General features: G+C 38.4%; 2 protein-coding genes across 5 annotated transcripts in view; one reads left to right on the top strand and one right to left on the bottom strand.

The window, feature by feature from the left end:
- The window catches only part of LOC108630619 (putative RNA methyltransferase CG11342), a 26,322-nt gene extending 22,353 nt beyond the window's left edge, over nucleotides 1-3,969 (bottom strand). For 2 of the 3 annotated variants that reach the window (XM_026818527.1, XM_018034019.2), the window contains exon 1: nucleotides 3,701-3,969. The gene's annotated coding sequence lies outside the window, so the exon portion shown is untranslated. Of the gene's footprint in view, nucleotides 1-2,261; nucleotides 2,392-3,700 lie in introns of all 3 variants that reach the window. The other variant, XM_018034010.2, reaches the window with a different exon arrangement.
- On the top strand, nucleotides 2,461-21,993 carry trbl (tribbles pseudokinase 2). Of its 2 annotated transcripts, none has more exons than XM_018033996.2 (4): nucleotides 2,461-3,029; nucleotides 6,147-6,916; nucleotides 14,168-14,469; nucleotides 20,013-21,993. In XM_018033996.2, the coding sequence occupies exons 2-4, from the start codon at nucleotides 6,623-6,625 to the stop codon at nucleotides 20,461-20,463; spliced, it is 1,047 nt and encodes a 348-aa protein (XP_017889485.1). In that variant the 5' UTR covers nucleotides 2,461-3,029; nucleotides 6,147-6,622; the 3' UTR covers nucleotides 20,464-21,993. The 2 variants fall into 2 exon arrangements, with proteins under 2 accessions (XP_017889485.1, XP_026674310.1); XM_026818509.1 differs by lacking the exon at nucleotides 2,461-3,029 and adding an exon at nucleotides 3,067-3,126.

Raw genomic sequence — 21,993 nt, 5'->3', positions numbered from 1 at the left:
AAGTGATTTTGATATCGTCATTAGAAACAGGATAAAAAGAAGAAATTCGCAATCACTTAATCGAGTTTAAATTTGGTTTGATAGACAGTTCCACTTTTAGTCTGATCTGTCTCATTGTCAGTCCGAATCACGATGTGGAAAAATTCGCTCCTTACCTCGATAGGTGCAAAAGAATTATCAATCCTCTACAATTATTTTTATCGAAATCAATTGCATTCAATCGAATGATAACTGAATCGAGAATATGTACAGTAATAACAATACAAAGAACGTGACAGTTTTATTTTATTATTTCATGTTACAATTATGATTTCTTTAAATTAAATTCATTCGTATGTAATAAGATGATCTATACAAACGAGTTCCCCCTAAGCTTGCCCTGACCATAAATTAAAATAGTGAAATTGTCATTTCTTTTTATTAAAATATCAGATAATTGGCACTATTGTCTCAGTTTCTTGAATACATCGTACCACGAGTTTTGTTGACATACATGGTCGGCTTGAATCATCGGAACGCGAAACGAAGCAACCAGCACCCACGTAAGTGGCAGAATCGAGTGTGTTAAAAAAAAGCACTAGGTTGGCCAATATCCGGTCTGGGGCCAAGCTCATTTGGAAATTCGAAGGCCTGCTCGGGCTCGGCCCCATGGATCCACGCAATTCACGTCGTATCCTTTCTTTTACACGTTCACAAGTATACACTGTATAATAAATATTTTGTAGAACGTAACTGTCCCATTAAAGTATCATTCTCGAGTAAAACTATCAGAATGTTCTAATATTTTTATCAATTTTACGATATTTTCATTTTGCTATTTAAAAAGATAAATTGTTTAAATTACGTAACAGAAAACTGACTTCTTTATTGTGAAGTTCATATGCAGGATTTCTAGTTTTTCTATGTGATTTATTATTAGCATTATTTTGTAGAACGTAACTGTCCCATTAAAGTATCATTCTCGAGTAAAACTATCAGAATGTTCTAATATTTTTATCAATTTTACGATATTTTCATTTTGCTATTTAAAAAGATAAATTGTTTAAATTACGTAACAGAAAACTGACTTCTTTATTGTGAAGTTCATATGCAGGATTTCTAGTTTTTCTATGTGATTTATTATTAGCAACAAATTAAATTTAATTTAAGTAAAACAACGATAAACAATTACATACAGAATAATTGATTTCTTTATTTAAAAATTATGTAAATTCTGTAATTTATTATCGTCCTGCTGATGTTCACATCCATTATGCTCACAAAAAAGAGGAAAACCGCGAAGCTAAATGTATTTCTAGAAATGACTAAAGGATACCACCACAACCCCGTTTTTCACAACAAAAAAAGTACGTACATCCAACGATGATACGTTTTCTCACGGTCATAGCGGAGTACGTGGGTGAGGTTACGTGCCCTTAGTTGCCACCGATTGTTTAAAGCGTGCCTCCCGCGGTTGCTAAGGAACGTTAAGGTAGGTCAAGGGCACGATATTAATGCGAAACGAATGTCTCGAAACAGTCTACTCCCTGTCGAATGCCTTTTTTCGATTATGAAAGAAAACAAAATCGTGTGACCTCGCAGATCAACTTTTATTCAAAGTTATTACAGTAGAATGTACATTTTTAACGATCAAACACAATTTGGTGTCGAAAGGTGAAAAATATCAAAGGAAACTTTGCTACTGCATAATTAATAATAATAAGAGGCACATGATCTAATGTACATAGAGGTAGATAATTAGTATCGCGGGACTGTTTGCTGTAAATATACAATAATTTACATGTATGACCGCGTGTCACGGTTTAGTATGCCCACGTACGCACTGATGTGGCCAGTGGCGCATCTTCAATATACCAGGCCCCCTTATCACATTATTCTTAAAAAGACTAATCTCACGGAATCCTTTCAGTATTATGTTTCGTCATCACCGTATCATCGCTCTATAACTTTACTGTGTATTATATTCCGAGAGCAAATTACATATGTGTATCACAAATCAAGAGTATAATGCAAAGCACATGAATGGAAAAGAGACACTGGAACATTGAATCAATGACGCGATTGACACGGTACGATGAAATCATCGTATTCGTAGTTTTATCCGGTTTTAAAAGTTATATATTCCTTTTAGTAGAAATTAAGTAATTATGCTTTCAATGCTCACGATAAAAAATTCTTTCCTTTTTAGGATAAACAATACACGTTTCCTTCGAATCCGATTCATACTGATGTTCAATGAATGAGAAAAAATAAAAACTCACGTAGGAAATTCGAAGCAAAATGGTTCGTCGTTCTTTGTATAATCCTGGTCTTCGGAAATTTGAATCACGTTTTTACGAACATGAGAAGCACACGAACGGGACCGGCAAGCATGATCCTCTTGTGCCGATACTGTGAAGACCATAGAAAACGCATGCGCAATCAGTCGTCAACCCCACCAAATAACCACCGATTCGCATCGGGTTAAGCCGAGACGGTGACTGTGGCTTCGTTTCGTTCGGTTTCAGTCGTTTGCTGCACAATGGCGCGATCGGTCTGTGCTTGTTCGTTCTGCTGCCGCCGTCGTTTCTGAGCGGAGGGCCGGCCCAAAACGTTGGACCGTCCGTTGCGCGGGATACAAATCTCACCGCCATAGTCTCCCGCACGTTTCGTGAACCGCTCAGCTTTCCAAGTTTCCCTGTTTCTCTTGAATTGTCCTACGCGACGAAGGAGAAACAGTAACAACGACGGCTGGTCGGGAAACAAATTGCCGAGAACCGTGAAAAACCAATCGAAAGAAGACCACCTCTCTCGACTACCTACCGACGACCATCACAGGTAGTGCCGATTAGAAGAAAAGGCCAGGTTTTATCCGAAGCTATTCGAAAAACCGATACATCCGGTGAATACCATCGGGAGTAATACGTTTTTCGAGCACGGCGGTTAATCAACAACGTCTTTGGGGGAAAACTACGGATTACGTCTGATAGTTTCTCCGCCCCAGCCTCCCGTTCAGGAACGTACGGCGACAACAGGAAGAACATACAAAGGTAATCCCCTTGCGTGCTCATCCCACGATGGTCTACATATGAATATTGTACATATAGGGAGAAAATAGAGGATGCATCACGAAGTGTGTGTGTGTGTGTACGTATACTTTGCGTATCAGCTTCGCGCAAGTATAGTGCAAAGTGCAGTGATTATTACCGACACGTACCGGATCGATGTCAGCTTCGTCGTTCTATCGTATATTTACTTTGGTGCGCTTGCCCCTGATATCAGTATATGCACCCCTGCTTGCCTCCTTCGGTCGTTTACTTGTCACAATTGTACGATTACAATCGATAGATTGTACACTTTTTTTTTTTATGAAAGGATTACAGATCCAATTTTTATTAGATTCGTGCAAAAAACACGGGGTTTTCATCGCTATAAAATTGAGGTGGTCGTTCTTAGTTAGATTAGGCTTCAATTGATTACTTTCTTTTAATGTACTACTATGAAGTATCAAGCTTATTCTTTATTTGTCAAATCGAAGATGGAGCAAGTTCGATTGATTTTATTGTAGAATAAAAAATGAAACGCAAAGCACCTCGCAAGAAAATTTCATAACGGAGATCAGACAACGTTGTGACAGCGATGAATTGAGGGCTATTGTCAAAGCAAATCCATGCAAACAAACATCTTGATAAGTTATAAAGAATTAAACTTGTGCACCAACCTAATAACACCCGAACCGAGAGATTGTTATCGAGGATTGCGATTCGTTGTTATCATGTGGTTTCTTCCTCGTTCATGTCGACAGTCGTTTAAAGAAAACAGTTGTCACGACCCATCGACGTAAAGTCATGAACTGCGTGAGCGGACGTATTAGGCAATTTATTTCGCGGGATTGCGTCACATTCGCGCGTGCTATTAATGCAACCGGTGCCCGCAATATTGCCGTGACAACTGTGGAACTCCGCCATTTTGACCTTACCGAAGGATATCTGCTATCTACACCTTAGTGTGCGTGCGAACGTGTACGTATACGTGTTTCGGCACGCAGCTATCGTGTACACGCAATTCTTCGCTAATTACGAGTCAGCTATTTCGTCAGATTCTCGTTCATTCAATAAACGTGGGCATAGGGGACACCTTACATTTAGATTGTACGCCAGTTTCCAGCACCGGGGCCCCCGCACTTGTAGCTACGTTATTAACTTTAAGTTATATTTCTTAATCGAAATATGTGATTCCATTGGGTATACCAAAAGTTTGACTTCAGTATGTAAATTTATCAGAACATAGAAGAAAAGAGATCATACTAAATATTAATTTAGGAATTAGTAGAAATAAATAAGATCTAATATCAGGTAATAAACACAATGTATATTAATGCTTCGCAGTTGCAGATAAGTGATGCAATTCAGTAAATAAATAAATGAATATATAGTCACTATTTTAACATTGACTGCTTCACACTATTCGTTATTAATTGTCCTTGGTCCGAACTGTGAATTAATCAATTTTGTTGAATACAACTCGCTTCGTGATATGCTCTGTACAAATTATTGATTGAAAATGAATTTCAATCGTGTCTGGTCATTTGATCACCATTACGTAGCCGAAGTGTGCAGTCACATATCCCGATACACACATTCCTGACTTTTGGAATTCGTATTAGTCTTGCGCAAGTGCGTAGATATGTATGGCGCGATTTCGCTAGCATCGATACACTGTATTTCTGTAGAAGCAATGAAGTCAAGCGGTCGAGTAAGATTAAAAATTCGAATCTCTGATTACCAGCCAATATCATATTTTCTGTTTACGACGTTAACTTCTCCGCGCTACTTGAGAGCACTAATCCAGAATTTGAAATATTGCGGATACATGTTGCGAAGAGTAAACACGGATCTGTACCCTGGAATTTTGTCTTCATTTCCAGCACAAATATGATCGAGTGACACGTACAAACAATTATTAGTTCTCTATGAAGAAATAAGGAAATAAATAAAACAATATATGTATAGGCATCGTTTTCGAGAAAGTCGAACTTAAAAATCCGGTCCTTGCAATCAGTTTTTATTTAGTTATCGAAGCGGTGAATTAACACGAAGAGAATACGTTGATCCGATCCGGATTCTAAATGGCTGTAACGGTTAATTATTATCCTACCGCGAACATTTTCCCGGAAAGAACACAGTGGAAATCACCGAGTACTGTTTACAAACAGAATAAATGTTATGTGTACGCGGTAAATCGGATTCTATGAGAAGTCGACTTAAAACGAAGCGGATTTTCAAACTTGATTAACAAGTCTCTGATTGCATACATCAAGGACATTGAATTTACATATTGCTCAGTTTCGTCAATGGTATTCTATGCATAATAATTTGGAAACCAATCTTTGCGAACAGGAGGTCACATCTCGAAATTATAACTGTTTGGAAGGACTCGTGATAGAACGATATGACATTAAATCTAAAAATATTTTCTGACAATTTTGTAGTTACCAAAACATTCGATTTACAAACTCGTACTTAACGAGGTATAAGTAGATGAAAAGAGGAAGAAGGTCGAGCAAAATTCACGTATTATTAGCGACATTACTAATGCCCTCGAGATTTTCTTGCATCACGTTTCATCATTTTTCTGCGACTCAGTTTCCTTTGCTGGACGAGAACCGAACGTGCAGCGCAACGGCCGCTTTACACACAGCCATATCCCTGACCTTACTGTTGTCCCCTTCTCTATAGAAATTGCGCACGAGGCAGGACGAGTGTCGAAATATCGTCGTCTTTTGAAATGATCCGTGAATCACATAGAGTTAATGAACGGAATCCTATTACGAACCCGTATGATTCAACGATGTTATATTTTCTCAGAATTTAAGTACGTTTTATAGCAATTTTCGCGGAACGTTACATTATTTAGCGTTTATAACGACATATTTATCGCGTTGTACAACCACTGTTTGTCTACATTATGCAGTTTATGTATGTTATGCAGTTTTTTGCGTATAAGCCTAACTTTTGATTTTGGTCTTACATAAACAAATACACGTCCTCTTTAGCGGTATGTAACAAGCGAAGACCGTATGTGTGTATGTTGGGCCAAAATTCACTGAATTGCATTGTGGAGTTTCGTCTCACGTAAATCATCTTTTTCTTTATTGTTTGTCGCAGAGCTTTCTCGTAAAGAGTGATCGACTATTACCCACGAAGATCTCCGTCCAAGGACCCAGCGGTAAACGAAGCAACGCTGCGTGGGCCCGAGCACAAGTGATATTCTTACCTAAATATTAATTAAATACGTAGCTATACACGTCGTGTTTGTATTACCGATAGAGCTTAAAAAAAGCGTGCAAATCGGCCCCGTTACAATCCGATAAATCGTCGCAGACTACCGTGTTCGGTAAATCTTGTGACGTGAAAGTGTGTTCAAAAAGAAAACAAAAATAAAAAGATTCTCTACTTTAACGGTCCATTGACAATAACTACGAGTCATTTTTAAGAATTTCGATTAACCGAACTCAGTGCTTCATTCGACGCGTCTGAAACTACAGTGGACGCTGTTTCAAAAAGGAAGAAGGTAACGGAAAGCCAGGCGCTAAGTGTTGTCACGAGTGTAAAACACAGTGCGTGTGTGAAAACGGCACAATATGAGAGTGACGGCTGCCATCAGGCAACAGCATTCTTTTCATCAGCAAGTGGCTCGTTCCAACAATGGAAAGTTCCTGTTCAGTCCGAACAATAATCAGGACATCAGTCAACAGCCGACGAGCGACGAGACGAGCTCTGTGCCACCGGTTGTCTTCCCTAGTTATGAACCAGTGCCTACCGATCATCACGGTCCGACCATTCTCGCTGATCGGTATTTACTCCTTGGACCGGCTGAAGGAAGCACTCTCTATCGATGCGTCGATGTTCACACTGGCCAACATCTCGTCGCAAAGGTAAGCTTCTTCTAGTTTCTACCGTTCCTACCGATTCTTCAATTATTTTGATACGTAATCGGACGCCATATTTTATACACTATTGTGCCTAACGCTTCGCGTAGGATAAACATTAGAAAATTTCTGTCGACCGGTGTTGGTTTGCCGTAGTTCCTACTCACGGTTTTTACATTTCTTGGATAATATACGTTCACTTGCAAAAAGTCATTTTTTACTAAACGTTGACAGTCAAAGTTCGATTTATCTTGTAATATGACACTCTGCATTGGTATATATGAATTAAGGAACGAGATAAGAAGAGCCTCTACGACATAAGGTGTACGAAACCGCAAAATCATAGTTCCATACGACGTATGGCCGCTGATGCTTCAATTTATTAATACATAATTGTAATAAACTTTAATTTTTTTTAATTCATTTAATGCTATTCATAGCTCTTGGGAATTTATAGAAAACGATATGTACATAATCTTAAACTCTTAACTTGATCTATGTTATGTAAGAATCTTAACGTAATACGGTACGATAAAAGTATTACGTAGTTAAAAGTTGTAACCTTTTTCATTCAATCGACTCAAACGTTTTATTAGAAATTCGGATCACTTGTTTTATCTGCATCATTGCAACACGTATAAGTAACGCCGGAGTAAATGGAAGTAATGCAGGCGGCTAAAAATTGTTATCCGTATCATTTCGTAGTAACGTAAAGACACAACAGTAATGCAATCTCGAACAATAGAATGTGATATGCCATCACGTACATATTCAGTTTCTGTATCAAAATAGAAATAAGCATCCACGGCATTGAACCATCTTTTTTTTCATGTATCACTTAACGGACAGTGCAAAACATGTGAATACAATTTGTTACAAAAAAAGTACCACTTCAAATGGCCTTGATAAGAAACTGAACCAAAGCAGGATTTCGGAATAATCGCAAAATGACATCGTATCCCAATGCGCGAGATTTCTCGAGACGCAGTTGACGAAGAAAAAGAGTCGGGAAGCCGATTTCGAAACACGTTTGGTCATTTTATCCTTGATGAAACAAACGCATCCTTCCTCCAGGATATGTGTCACGTAAGAGTCTCGGAGGCAGGTGTGCAACAACGTGCAGAAACACGTTCAATAAAAGTTTACACAGTTGTATCGATGAAAATCACCTTTCTAAACTGTCGCTCGCGGGCTTATTTCGTCTTCGATTCATGTCAAATGTGAACGGTTCAAAGCATTATTGGCCGATGCTATAGATTCGTAATACTGGATCGCAATATATAATTTGTTTCGTATTATTAATTTTGAATGAAAAGTCGATCGTACAATATTATTTAACAGGCAATACTTGCATCAACATGTTTAGTAGTCAATGTTAATCATATATTCATAATCATAGCTTCGTAAACGTTTGTAATCTGTTGTAATAGTAGCGATTAGACGTTCGATGGCATTCGGAGGTAATCTTACAAAATAGGTTTAAATGAATTCAAGAACATAAAATGTAGAATCTGATCAGGAAACGATTTACACGTTTGAATATACTGTGAGCAAAATATATGTTTCCTTTTAGCATCGGTTCTCTGTATAGCAATGGTTAAAGAAATGAAATACACCATAGTGACTACATTATTTGACCTTTATTTTCAAATAAGCAGGAAAATCATTAACTTTCAAAGTTGCGTTCATACGAATTGCTCTCACTGTGTGTATACTAATGGCTTTGCGAGAAATGATATCGAGAACAGCTAGTGACAGTTACGTATTTTCTGCAGAGAGATCATACTTTTTAGAGCGTGTCTGTAGATACGGTCTGCAGGAAAAAGTAGCGGATCCTCTCCAGTATCCGGTGTTTCTTCTCGCGAGGCGAGCAACTGTTATTTCCATTGTCAATGGATTGCAATAAGATTCATTGGTAGGAACGCGTGTGTCACTCTCTGAGAAAAGTTGTTCAGAAAATGTTTTTGCGTCAACCTTCACCGCATTTCTTGCAATTAAATCCCATAGTTGTTGCATTTCTAATGAACGTTGCCTGTTTTAAGAACGCGAATCTTGGCGTTGACGTTGCAGAACGTATCACCTTCGAAACGTATTATTATTATTTCCGACTCGAAAAGGACTTCAAAGTCTCTGGGAATATTCTATTTAATTGGCCTCGTGAATCATCGATATCACGATATGTTACTATTTGTTTCATCGCTTTAAAAGATTCGACCATATTTATCGTTAATAGTTTTTGTTTCCTAAGAAACAAGAACGATCGTAGGTAATTCAAGGATACGTATCAAATATATATAGACAATCGAAAGAACCGATCGCGTAGATAATTCTTGCATAGCTAATTTATCGCAATATTTTCTCGTGAAGGATGTTTGTTCAACATAAATGTCAAGCGTTGATTTATGTCAATTTAATCCACATCATGATTGAAACAGCTCCGATTCCCAGTGTTCAGCTAATATTCCATTCTATTGTACTCTGTATAATTTCCTTGTACTCGTAAACCCTGAAGGTATCATAGAGGTATTTACACACGTCGAAGCGATTTTTTTCTCAAAAGTTTACGTAGGATGACTTAGTTGGCGATGACATGAGTTTTAAATAAGACAACGTTAATGGATCATTCTCTTAATCCTTTAAGACTTAGTATCTTTAACAGTTGTTAGCTTTGTTGTAATCACACACAATGGCCTTTATAAAATCTTGCAATCGCTCATGGTATTAACGATCTCGGAATCGCAAAGGTCGTACGTTTACGTCCCTACTGAACGAAAAAGGAATGAGAGTGCACGAGATTTTCCGCGACAGAATTCTGAATCATTACTAAAAATTATGCGGATTTCGCACCGTGCAAATACAAGCAATTTTTTCAAGACTTAATAACTCTATCATACATGTTCCAGTGTAGATGAGAAAAGATCGTTTTATATTGTGCTGAGAACCACTGTTTTAGACAACACGTGGCACGTAACCGATCATGCAACCGTTGCTTCCGCTATATGTATAAAACCGTTTGAGGTTGTTGGCGTAACTCGTTGCTATAATTCGAAGTAATTTATTTGAGGTTTTCGTGCATTTTGTTATGCGACCAATCTTCCGGGTGGCGTTAGGTATACATAGCGTGCGACGTAAAAACGGTGCGCGCTAGAAATTTCAATTGAATTACTTATCGCGTTAGAAAGTGTTGCGATCGCGTGCTTGGAAAATGTGGATTGTTCAGCATTTTATTATCTTTTGTACAGTTAAGACAAAATAAAAAGATTTTGCCATTACAATGTCAATGAAAGATATACATAGCGCAATAAGGTTGACCACATGTTAAAATAATGGTACATTCCTAAAATTTTTAAAATAACCAGATATTATCATATTAAACTCGCATGCAAGAATTAGAATATGCATAATTTTTTTCAGAGATTATATAGCTGGAACATCCTTAAGATTTTACGTATAATCTATTTTTAAAGAGGCTCATTTATAACAGAATCAGCGTACTATTCTTGTTTTCGACGCATATCAATAATGACGATTATGGAAGGGATTAGATAACGAGGCATTAAAACAATCTATTAGTGATTAATATATGTGAGAGCGTAAACAGCGTGAATTAAAAATACCTTTGTTAAGGTGTATTGTTAGAATAACGTTTACCGGAACAACAGCACATGCAGACAGTGCAGTTGTCTGAATTCTTCCAGCAGAACAACTGCTTTTTTCTTCTATACAGGAATTATTTTACAATACAGTACATTTACGTGATGTATGAAAGATATATTGCTTTCATACAAATAATTGTTACATCATTAGCTTGTACAGATTACATTGTTTGCTTGAATGTTATAATGTAGATGTATATTGTTTTCTTATTATTATACGTCGAATCCTAACGGTTTGCTATATAATGTTCGAGGCCGTCGAAGCGTCCACAATCGTTGGCGATGTCATCAACGTAACCAATTTTCTCAAAGTTCTCTTTTCCTATATATCTAAAAAGAGTTAAATCAAGTTCATAAACACGTAATTCATAAGTAAACTCGGTTTTCGCTGCAAGCGTGTCACAATCACTATCAATACCTTTATCTCTCTTCTCAGAAATAATCGTAGACAGTGTCGCGACAGTGGTTGTACACGGAAATCGCGCGCAGATCCTCTAATAATCCCGACGTTCAACAGACGAAAAGGCGCCGCGTAACCCTTTCCGTATACGGAGAGAGGAGTGAGGAGACCAGCAGCTGCTTCGTTTCCATTAACATTTTACAATCGTCATGTTATACAATGTGCCACTTACATCACCGAGCAAACAAATACAACATCGCACCTTGCCTCACCTCGCCGTTATTAGCTATGTACGTATACGTATATCGATGCTTTACCCGTTATTCATAATCGTTTTTAATGCTGGGGTCGTTTTAATTTAATTGATGATTATACGATTCACCTTTCCGACGAAAGAGTATTTAAGAGAAATCTATGTATATACAATAATTTCGTTGCATCTACTCAACATTCACATCCATATACTTGTTAAGGCACTATACTCCGTATCTGTGTGATAAGAGAGTCAATGTTGTTCACTAAATTGGCTGAAAATAAGACTCCAAAAAAAAATTACTTTTCGCCCTTACATCAACAAATATTTAGGTCGCCGTTAAGAATAAGTTAAGAAAAATTCATCCATATACTTGTTAAGGCACTATACTCCGTATCTGTGTGATAAGAGAGTCAATGTTGTTCACTAAATTGGCTGAAAATAAGACTCCAAAAAAAAATTACTTTTCGCCCTTACATCAACAAATATTTAGGTCGCCGTTAAGAATAAGTTAAGAAAAATAAAATCCGACTATAAAAAATTTAAAAAGAAGAGAACAGCACGTACAAGTGTTGTCAATACTTCTCGCATTCCTCGCACATTTTGTACGGTTATAATCGGTAAGTCATTTTTAAGATACAGGGGTACATTTTAAACGGAATACCCTCGTTCAATTGTAATCGGTTAAAAACAAGAAATAGTTGAAACTAGTCGTAATGAAGTCCCAGGAAGAAACAACCTGTAAAACATGTAGTATTTTCCATAATGTCAGTTAGATAAATAGAAGATCTACTAATACAGAAAATTCCGTAATCTAGGAATGACGTCTTAATAGCTCTCGCGATATATGTAGAATGAAGTCATTATTTAGGATCAAGCAACACATCTCGTAGATAGTTTTCACTCTGATTCATAGATAAGGTTGTATCAGGGTTAAAAACATTTCCGTTTGAATGAAATATTTTTATTTTACACAATCGACTCTTGTTTCTTAAATTGTTATCTTAAATTCACTGATTAATTTTCGTCGGCCTGGAAATACACATGTATTCCGAAAAAAATTACATCAATCTGCACGAGTGTACGACAAACTGAATAATGTGACGCAATCGAATAGAATCGCGCGGCGAATTTTGTAAAGAAAAGTCAATTTTTATAAGAATTCTATGGAAAGCATGTAGCAATTCCTTCGTTGGAAGTCTGTTGGAATACAAAGCGATACTTCTCAATTTCCTTGTCGAAAAGATTTGTTTGGTGTTTATTTTAACGATTAGAGGCACAAAGAGCAAAGTAATTTCGTTTCTTTTCAAGGTCTTTCGGATCGTTGGACCTGTGTGTAACGAAACGGTACCTAACAGAAAAGAAATTGTGTCGCAATCGAAAGACAAATTTGAGGGGTCTTGTGAAAAAGTCTGTTGCGTTAGGCCCGTGACGAAACGAGTCAAAAGCAATTAAATATTGGATTTTCCAGTAAAAAGAAGACCGTAAATATTTGATATGGTGATCGATACCCGTATGTTAAGTACTTGAGATAATAAATTCAATTACAAGATAATTCTCTTTGCCAGTAAGCTTCTGAGAATGCTTACAATTTAGCGGGTGAACGCATAGCTAACGTCGACCAAACAAATGACAAAAACCTCGCAATAACGTATAAAACGGCTTTATAAAATGGGTCACTGAGGGAACAGACGAACTCTTGGCTACTTTTGAAACTTTGTTCGTCCGGCCGTTCATCTCGCGTGTCGAAACTTGACACGATTTCGAAACTCAAGTCCCATTGGTTTAATAAGGGCGCCTGCGTTCTTTACGAAATCGTCCCGGTACAGATCGATTATTACTCTTAAGATACTTAAAATCAAATTTTCGTCGAATTATCTTATAACTAGATTGCACATTTTTATATTAAATAAAATATTTGTGATATTTGGTCTTTATTTCATGTTTTTGTCTATTTTTATACAGAGAGAAGTCGTGCAGTCTGAGATACAGTGCATAATTTTTCTATAAATGCATCAAATCTGTAATTTAGCAATCAGTTCATATCCTCTCCAATTCCCAACAAAATCGAAAATCGCATTTAGAACATGAACACCAGTTGTGATCAAAATGTTATTAACATTTTATATGTATGATAAACATATCGAGTAAATCATTTAGAAAATCAATTAGAAATACAACTATATTATTAATATCTTTTTGAGTGGTATAATAATCCTTTCCTGCCACTCAGAAATGAAATTATTAATTTTAATGCTTGGAAGTTTATCACTACGATACGCTTCATGAGAGAATAGTATCGACAATCATTCGTTGGATCACTTGATTTTCTTAATTGCAGATTACCTATTGATTACGAATCAGTTGGTAATAAAAAATAATTGATAGGCAGACAATAATAAAACGAACGTTTTGCAACACTAAAACGTTACAGTTAAACAAATTAACTAGTTCAAAATGAAAGCAGATTGCTCAATTAGAAATGGAAAAAATCTACCCATATAATTCTATAAGAAACGCGAGAATACGCGTTGGTAAAGTGGCCGGGATCCGGATATTTGTATTGTCTGCTCGTCGCGGATATCCGTATTAACTGGTCAATGCTAACGTACAATTATCTAGCATCTAGCACAATGGCAGATATTGCGCATACTATTGAGAACGTGCTGCGTTTCATATGATATTTGCTCCTTAAAGGGCGCTTCCTTTCTTTGCAATCATTCTTTGTGTACGATAATCCATTCAATATTAAAATCCGGAAGGAATTTACATAAAGTGCATTTGATACAGCAGTCCATTAATAAAATAAATACTATAATTTGATTTTTATTTTCTGAGAGAATATACATAAATCAGTTATTTACATATGTTTTTATTATTTTATTATTTTATTATTACGCAACAATATGATTTCAGCTGTCTAATGTAGAACTTTTCTCAAATGTTAGGCATTAACCGTGGGCGATAAAGGTTGCAAAGCGCTGCTGCAAGCTCACATTCGATTAGAGGGCACCGGAGCAGCCAGCGGGATCGCAGGTGTGGTGGGTGGACCCGGGAGTCGGCGATATCTCCTGCTTGAGGGCCATCACGGTGACCTGCACGCCTACGTAAGAGCACGTAGGAGACTACGGGAACCGGAGGCGAGGCGGCTCTTCCGGCAAGCGGCCAGGGCCGTAGCCACGTGTCACGAGTATGGAGTCGTGCTCAGAGACCTAAAGCTCAGGAAATTCGTCTTTGCCGACGAAGCGAGGTGAGTTGACGCAAATCACAGAAGATACTTAATAAAAAATAAATCACAAAAGATATAATACAATTACATATCTGAAATTGCGTTCCGATATACGTAATTATAAGATCCTTTTGAAAGAACAGTTGTCAAGTATGGAAGGATCGAATGCCTCTAAGGATCTTAGTTACAAACGATTTTACAAGCTTTGAATTGATGGTAAAACATATGTGTCTCGATATGACAAGCTTGTTGCTAATTTGATTGCATTATTAACTATACGTTACGCCCGCATAGAGTTTATGGCATTTTCAAAGCGAGTGAAAGAGCACTTCTTAAGTATCGGATAGCCATGAAAAACCAGTTCGTATTCATTTCATTTCCATATTCGCCTGTAATTCTTTTACGTCGATTACGCAGAAGGTATACTATCTTGGCAAAGAAGTACTTCCACACCTACATGAATTAATTTCCCCTTCACTGATCGATACACAATACGCAACCCTTGGACACTTAATGAATTCCGTTCTATTTTCTTGTTTTTATCCGACCTAGGATTATTTATTGCAATTGCGAATTCGATAGGTCGTTGTCACCGTTGAAACTCTATTACTGATTCACGTTAGATTCCAATGTCTGATAATTCTCAGTAAAAATGTCGTTTCCATTTACAATCGATGTTCCGTAACACATTGTAACTCGAATTCCGAAGGAACAGGTCTGTATTTTTGCGTCGAAACATAAGGTGCAGTTTAATTCCAACATTTTCCTCGATTAAAACTCTACTTTTCTTCTTCGTAGAATGATGAAAATAGCCAATATAATCATTCAAAATTAACAAGAAACGACCATATTTGTATTCAGTCTTCAGCTATGCTCTCGTAATATCTTGTATAAATGTTCTGTTGTGAATCCATACAATTGCAGCACATAAAGTTTCAAGCTAGTGCCATAAAAGCCTAAATGTATACATGTACATACATTATACGTATAGATTATTCCAATTCCTTCCGAAGCAGCTACTATCTTCGCTTGCCTACCAGATTACACGTTATTGATCTTACACTGTGAAATAGACTGGTCTTCTATTGTTAACGCACCACGTGAAGCTCGAATTTCACGATCTTTTCGCATATCGTGACATAGGAAGGGTGGCGTCTCGATCATGCATATACGTACTGTTACGTACGAATACATATAAACGAAATGAATTCATGGAATGAACGGATCACGGCACACCAGACCACGCCAGGTGCCATACTACAGTGCGGCGAGTTATTCTCTAGGCGTGTTCTCGCGGTTGAACGTGACCGTTTGTGCGGTAAATACACCACGCAGCTACACGCCAGTTCCTCGCGGCGGCGGTTGGACCTCGAGGGCAACCGGTCATGTGTACATACGTAGGATGTCTCACTTTAAGGGACTAAACTGCGTCCCTGCGCGATGAGACATAATGTCAGAGCACGTCAGATTTGTCTTTCCTCCTTCCAAAGAGATACTTGACGATAAAAAAATCTTACTATATGAGGACGAGAAATTTAGTCCCGCGAATCCCTTGTTTCTGCCGTGCTATTGGTAAGACAGAGCAAAAGACATCAAAAATTTTTCAACAAATGTTGAAAACATCACGTGACTAGCTCTTTAAACCTGGCGCTATCATCTATGTGACTTAAAAATGTTATCCAAATCGCGATCGACTGGGTTGGAAACAATATCGGAGATCGTTGAATCTGGTTTAGCTTTGGTCCATTACGATAGTTTGTAAAGTTCAGGTTCTGAAATTTTGTTGCGACACTTAACGTGGGATTCTGTTATAAGTGTCTCTCTGTCTTGTACACGCTGTGTACAACGTGTGGAGCGATAAAGGCCGAGAGAACGAGAAAGCTACCGCGCCACTGCCACGTGTTGTAGCGCGGTGTCGATTCGGCGTTGGCCAATCGCGCGTGTTGCGCTCGCATTCCTGCTGCTCGGTGAGTTGCTCCCGCGCGCAAGAATAAGGCGAAGCGAGAAGGAAAGATCACCGAGATACATACTACACACTGCACCGCGCGCCGAGGAAGGAGGCGGTGGCGGCGGCGACGGTAGAGGAGCGGGCACAGGGAATGTTGCAAGCCAGAAAAGCATATTGGTTCATCGACTAGGAAGATTTTGAAATGCTGGTATAATTAGGAAACGCGTGGCTCGTTCCACCTCTCCCAGAAACTTGTCGACGTCCAGGCGCGGACAATATCTCCCCGCGCGCGGCGCACGAGATTGCATTATGTATTTAGAGTCGTGCTAAATGCACGTTGACCCCGGTCGCTAGATGTTTTTTGGAGCTCACTATGAACAGAACAACGAACGTGTGTTCCTGTTTTATTACGTCTACTCTGATAATAATTAGATACTCGGTCAATTACATTTCGTTAGTATTTATGCAACACATTTTCGTGAGATTATGAAATTAAAGAGGATGTCTCTATTTTTCGTTTGAGTCATGAAACTACCATATTATCGGAACACAGCTCAGTTTAGTTTTCATAGGAATTAACTGATTAAAAAATGAATAAGAAACAAGTTTCTTATCTTCTTCAGCCTGACGTTCTTTCAGTATGAATACTTCCGTTCAAAAGTGCCATTAGAAATGCAAGCGATAGATATACAGCGGTTCTCTGTCAGACGTTTTGTTACAAATATAATTACGATAGTTCCGGTGTGCAATACCAATACGTAACTATCCTTGTATCTTACTGCAATCGCGCTTATGCAAATATCCTTGGTGTTTCCTCCAACCTCAGATTTATATTGCCTTTCTTCGCAACATTTTCTTTTATCTTCAACAAAAAGTATTACATATCATAGCGACAGAGCAGAACATTGCATTTTCCTTGTCCCATTTGGCCCATGTTCGATGATGGTGTCACGATCCGCGATAGTGTTTTATATATTCATTTAATTCCTATTAAAAAATTATCCGAAGCGGAAGATCTTAAAAATATGCATGTTCGTATTGTTATAACAAAACTTTGCTTTATTCTATTAATTGTGGTTTTCAGTATTTTTTGTAATAAAGTTATTATTATTTAAAACGTGTCTATTATTATATCAATTAAAAGATAGGGGGACGCGGAAAAAAATTCGTTTTAGGGAGGCGTAGTAGCATAAAGGTTGGAAACTGCTGGGTTAACCCATTGTCACTGTCAATAATACTTGAACATTCTGTCCTTCACGGCGCCGAGACGCTTGTTCCTTTTTAAGCGTTCGCATCGCACGATTATTGCCACGTATATACATACATACACGCATGACACAGCTTGCGATGACGCGGACAGATACGTGGCAATATCCTTATAAGCGAAGATCTTTATCCATCGGTGAAGCATGTACTATCTACGTACCCCGAACATCGGTACGATGCGTGTGCATCAGTGTTTGGCTTCTCCTCCTCGTGTCTAATTCTGGTGTTTAGTATCGCGTGTATAAAATTCATTGGCACCAAGGTCCTTGACACTTCGGCTCTTTTTGTCTCGTCTGCCGTGTTTCCACCTCGTTCTCCTTCGTAACGTGCATGGATGAATAGATCACCATCGATAAATTAATTTCCATCGGAATCCTTGAGGTTTTTGTCGTCCCTTTTTACGTTTCTCCGACCTATCTAATCAACGATTTCCCGGATGTGCCTTCTCAAGAACTTCAAGTGCCTCGACAAGATAACTAATAATATAAAAACAGATGCACAGCAGATATCGGTCGATATCGGAAACAATAATTTGTTTCATACCGGAAATCATTCGGAAATCGTTCTGAACTATTAATGTTCGATTCCTATCAAATAGGATAATAATCAATCAGAGAAATTCTTTTCGTTACTATCACACCCCGTAATTCGTGGGATTCTAAAGTTACTGCTTATTCAATCTCGAAATCATCGACATATATAGATATCTACGTGTGTATCTTCGCAGGAAATCACCGTGCTAGAATTTACTATACGCGCAACACGAGGTTCTTGAACTCAGCAGCCTGTCGTAGGAGTCGTCGTCGTTTGCTTACGAGTGAAAGTTTGCGAAGAAAGCTGTACGCTGGCCCAATCTTCGTGCGTCCAAATTGGAAAACGTGTGCCGAGTCGCTCGAAACGGATGAAACCGGATTGCTTCTAGGAAACTGACACTCGAGGCCGTTGACACTCGTTCGGTTTTTTCAAGATCGTGTCCTCTTATTTCGTTCGCTTTTTTTTCTTTTGGAAAACCAATTCTTTCTTTAATTCATTGTTATAAGATAACTAGATTCATATTATGCCTTGTATTCATATTGTATTAGGGGCCAAAAAATGTTGGTTACGAAATAGTGCCTGTAGATAATTTCAATTGATTATTCCTTACACATTGTCTTTTGAAATGATTGATAGTGGCATCATTTACAGTTTCTCGTCTCCGCGCGTGTGCACTTCCCAAACGCGATTACGACATCGCATATCGAGCAAATGTCTCGGCCGGCGGGGCATCGTCGGTAGAGAGCTCGAAACGTTACTCAAGACCCAGAGAATATTACGTACACGCACTATCGCCAATCTGTATTAAATGTATTCTAAGAACGTTACTGTTGGCAATATATTTAATTTTGAATTTCCTCTCCTTCGTGGCTTAATATTATGGACGACATTTAATCCGCACTGGCATTTGAGCAACGGATTATTTATAAGTGTAACAATTGATAAAATTTACATCGACCCTGTTCGAAACTCGAATGATTTTCCTCATGACAAATTTAAACAAGGTCTGTGATAAAAAGGAGGAAGATAAACAGAATGAAAGAACGCAACTAGTACGGGAAATTATAAAGAGACGAGAGGAAGAAGAAAGCTTCCTCGGGCGGTTGCGTATTATCGATCGGGTACAGTAATCGATGTGGGAAGGAGCATCGTGGAAAGCTTGTAGTTACTCAAGAATCGAGAATATTACGTACACGCGTTCCATGACTTCCGCGTTGCAGGTTGATCAACTATACGCGCGCGCGCGTATCTATGTATGTATACACACACGCTAGCCAGTACTCCTTTCTTTCACCAGTGCTTTCGTTGTGGCTCGTTCCACGACGCCTCGTTACAGCACGATGTCTCAATCACGATGTCGTCCTATGTTGCTAAATTGAAAATACTTCGAACGTAAAAGGTTGCACTCGCTGAGCGGGTCAGCGGCGTCTCTTTACCCCTTTTCTCCGGCTGTCGCCGCCGTTTCAAGAAGACGTCGAGTTCGTTTTATATAAATCATTCGGCCGATGATGCGAGTCAGCGCGAGAATTGGACGGTACTCTCAGTTTATTCTTCGAAGATGACGCATTCGCTAAGCGTGCACGTACAGTAAAACGAATCATCGTGTTTTCGTTAAATTCTCCGGAAACATACGAATACGTCAAGTAAACGCCAACTTCGTTGTTCGCTTTGCAAAATTTACTGCCTCTTGCCAAATCTATCGTAACCATCAGTTCTAGTCTGTATTTATACTCGGATAAAATGTTGCAAGTACGTCAGACAGCTTCTCTTTTATAATCGAAAAACTTAACGTTCACGCATTTCTTCTGTTTTTTAGAACTCGACTTCGTCTGGAGAGTCTTGAGGACGCGGTGATCGTCGAAGGCGGCGACGACAAGTTGACGGACCGACGAGGTTGCCCAGCTTATGTGGCGCCGGAAGTACTTCGATCGGGTCAAGCCTATTCCGGTAAGGCGGCTGACATCTGGTCTCTAGGCGTGCTCCTTTACACCATGCTGGTCGGCCGGTACCCGTTCAACGACGCCGAACACGCGTCTCTGTTCGCGAAGATCTCGCGCGGACAGTTCGCGGTTCCAGAAGGACTGAGCCCGCGCGCCCGTTGTCTCATCCGCTCGTTACTGAGAAAGGAACCGTCCGAGAGGCCGTACGCGGAGGATGTGCCGAGGCATCCGTGGCTGGCGAAACCATTGCGAGTATGCACCGCGTCCAGCAGATCCTCGTGTCAGGATCAAATCGTACCAGAGCTACCTAACAATCCTCAAGACTGAATTTTCCGCGTGAAGAAAATATATTACGCGCGCGCACTGAACCCAGCTTTCCTTCTTAATCACTTATACGTATAGATAGGAAGAAAGGTTGTTCCGAGAGTTCAACGTGATTTTCCTCTCTTCTCTTCTTTATTTACACGTACGATGGTACGATGTTAGGTGCAGACGCTTGATTGTATGAAAAAAATCTAGCTGTATCAGCTCCGTCTTATTCAAAATTTCGTGTCGAAAGCAATGAATGTCATGAAAGAGAACTATAATAATATTTCCTGTTTGAACCAGGCGAAACGAATGAAAGATAATGTTGGACCAAAGTGATATATAATAAAATGTCTGTATCTAACTCGCTACGCGATCATGTGTACACAGGAACATTAAAAACAATATGCGTGCATTTTCGTCTCTATTGCTTTCGTATGCAGATTGTGCGTAAAAACCATGTTAATTGTTGCAATGATATCCAATAATGGGTTAAACTATTAGTCGCCGTATCGTGGGATAGTACCGATTCCAAACAAACTGTTCTTTCCGTTTCTTTTGTTTCGTTCGCGTTGCGTTACGCTGAGAAAGAACGGTCCAGCATTATAATAAGGATCGTAACACGTTTTACGCTTGGAAACGTTAGAGAACGTCTAATGGAATGATCGTTATTCGAACTTCGGTAACAAAAATATATAAACGGCGTTTTGTTTATTTCAACTTGATCTATTTCTTTCAACATGTATGTTCACATATTATTAATAAGAAACATTCGATTGTTGTAGCTGTTTATTTTAATTGTCATTAAGCATCGTATGTCTGTTTCTGCAAACGTATGATTCGTTTCAAAACATGAAACCGAATCGTTTATTTTATGAATAGAAGAAAAGTATGTTCTTATTTTTGTATGTGAACAAAAATATCTACGTGTATCTTATCGTATTCAGAAAGAAGAGAGTGAAAGACACTTTTTTTAAATCAGTTTGCCAAACATTATACAAAATTGCTATTTTCTTCTGTTTATCTTTTAAATAAACGTATATCCAGTTGACTCATCGACATTGCTACAAGTTCTTTTTCAGTTTTGCTTTTTGTTCCTTCCAAACTCAAGACTATAAACATAATTTTTATAATGTATGGTGGAACGATCAACCTCGTAATCTTCCTTAATAATTTAATTCGAAAAAAGTACCAAGCGTCGTTGCTGACATCTGTATCTGATATAAATTATTTTGTAATTCCCAGAAGAATAAGATTAAGTCTAGGATTATCCAATGTACATGTTAAATATGCGTATAAGAGACTTTTTCCTTTATATTTTATAATGCAGTTCTCTTCGCGCACTGCATACCGCGTGTTCAATATCAGTGCACGACTTCTTGTATCGTTTGAGTCAGGGTACAATGGTGGGAGTGTCGTTACGATGACACTGAAACATGTATATAAGTTCAGTCCACTAAGTCCTACTAAATCCTAATAAATATTCATTAGGAACGTTAATAAGAGTTATGTACATAGATAAATAAAGTGGCGTTTATGATAAATCATCGA

Source organism: Ceratina calcarata, unplaced genomic scaffold (assembly GCF_001652005.2).
Source record: "Ceratina calcarata isolate Rehan_Ccalc_2016 unplaced genomic scaffold, ASM165200v1 scaffold143, whole genome shotgun sequence".
Classification (NCBI taxonomy): domain Eukaryota; kingdom Metazoa; phylum Arthropoda; class Insecta; order Hymenoptera; family Apidae; genus Ceratina; species Ceratina calcarata.
Note: the sequence above shows the minus strand (reverse complement) of the source record. Positions and strands in the feature narration are given on the sequence as shown.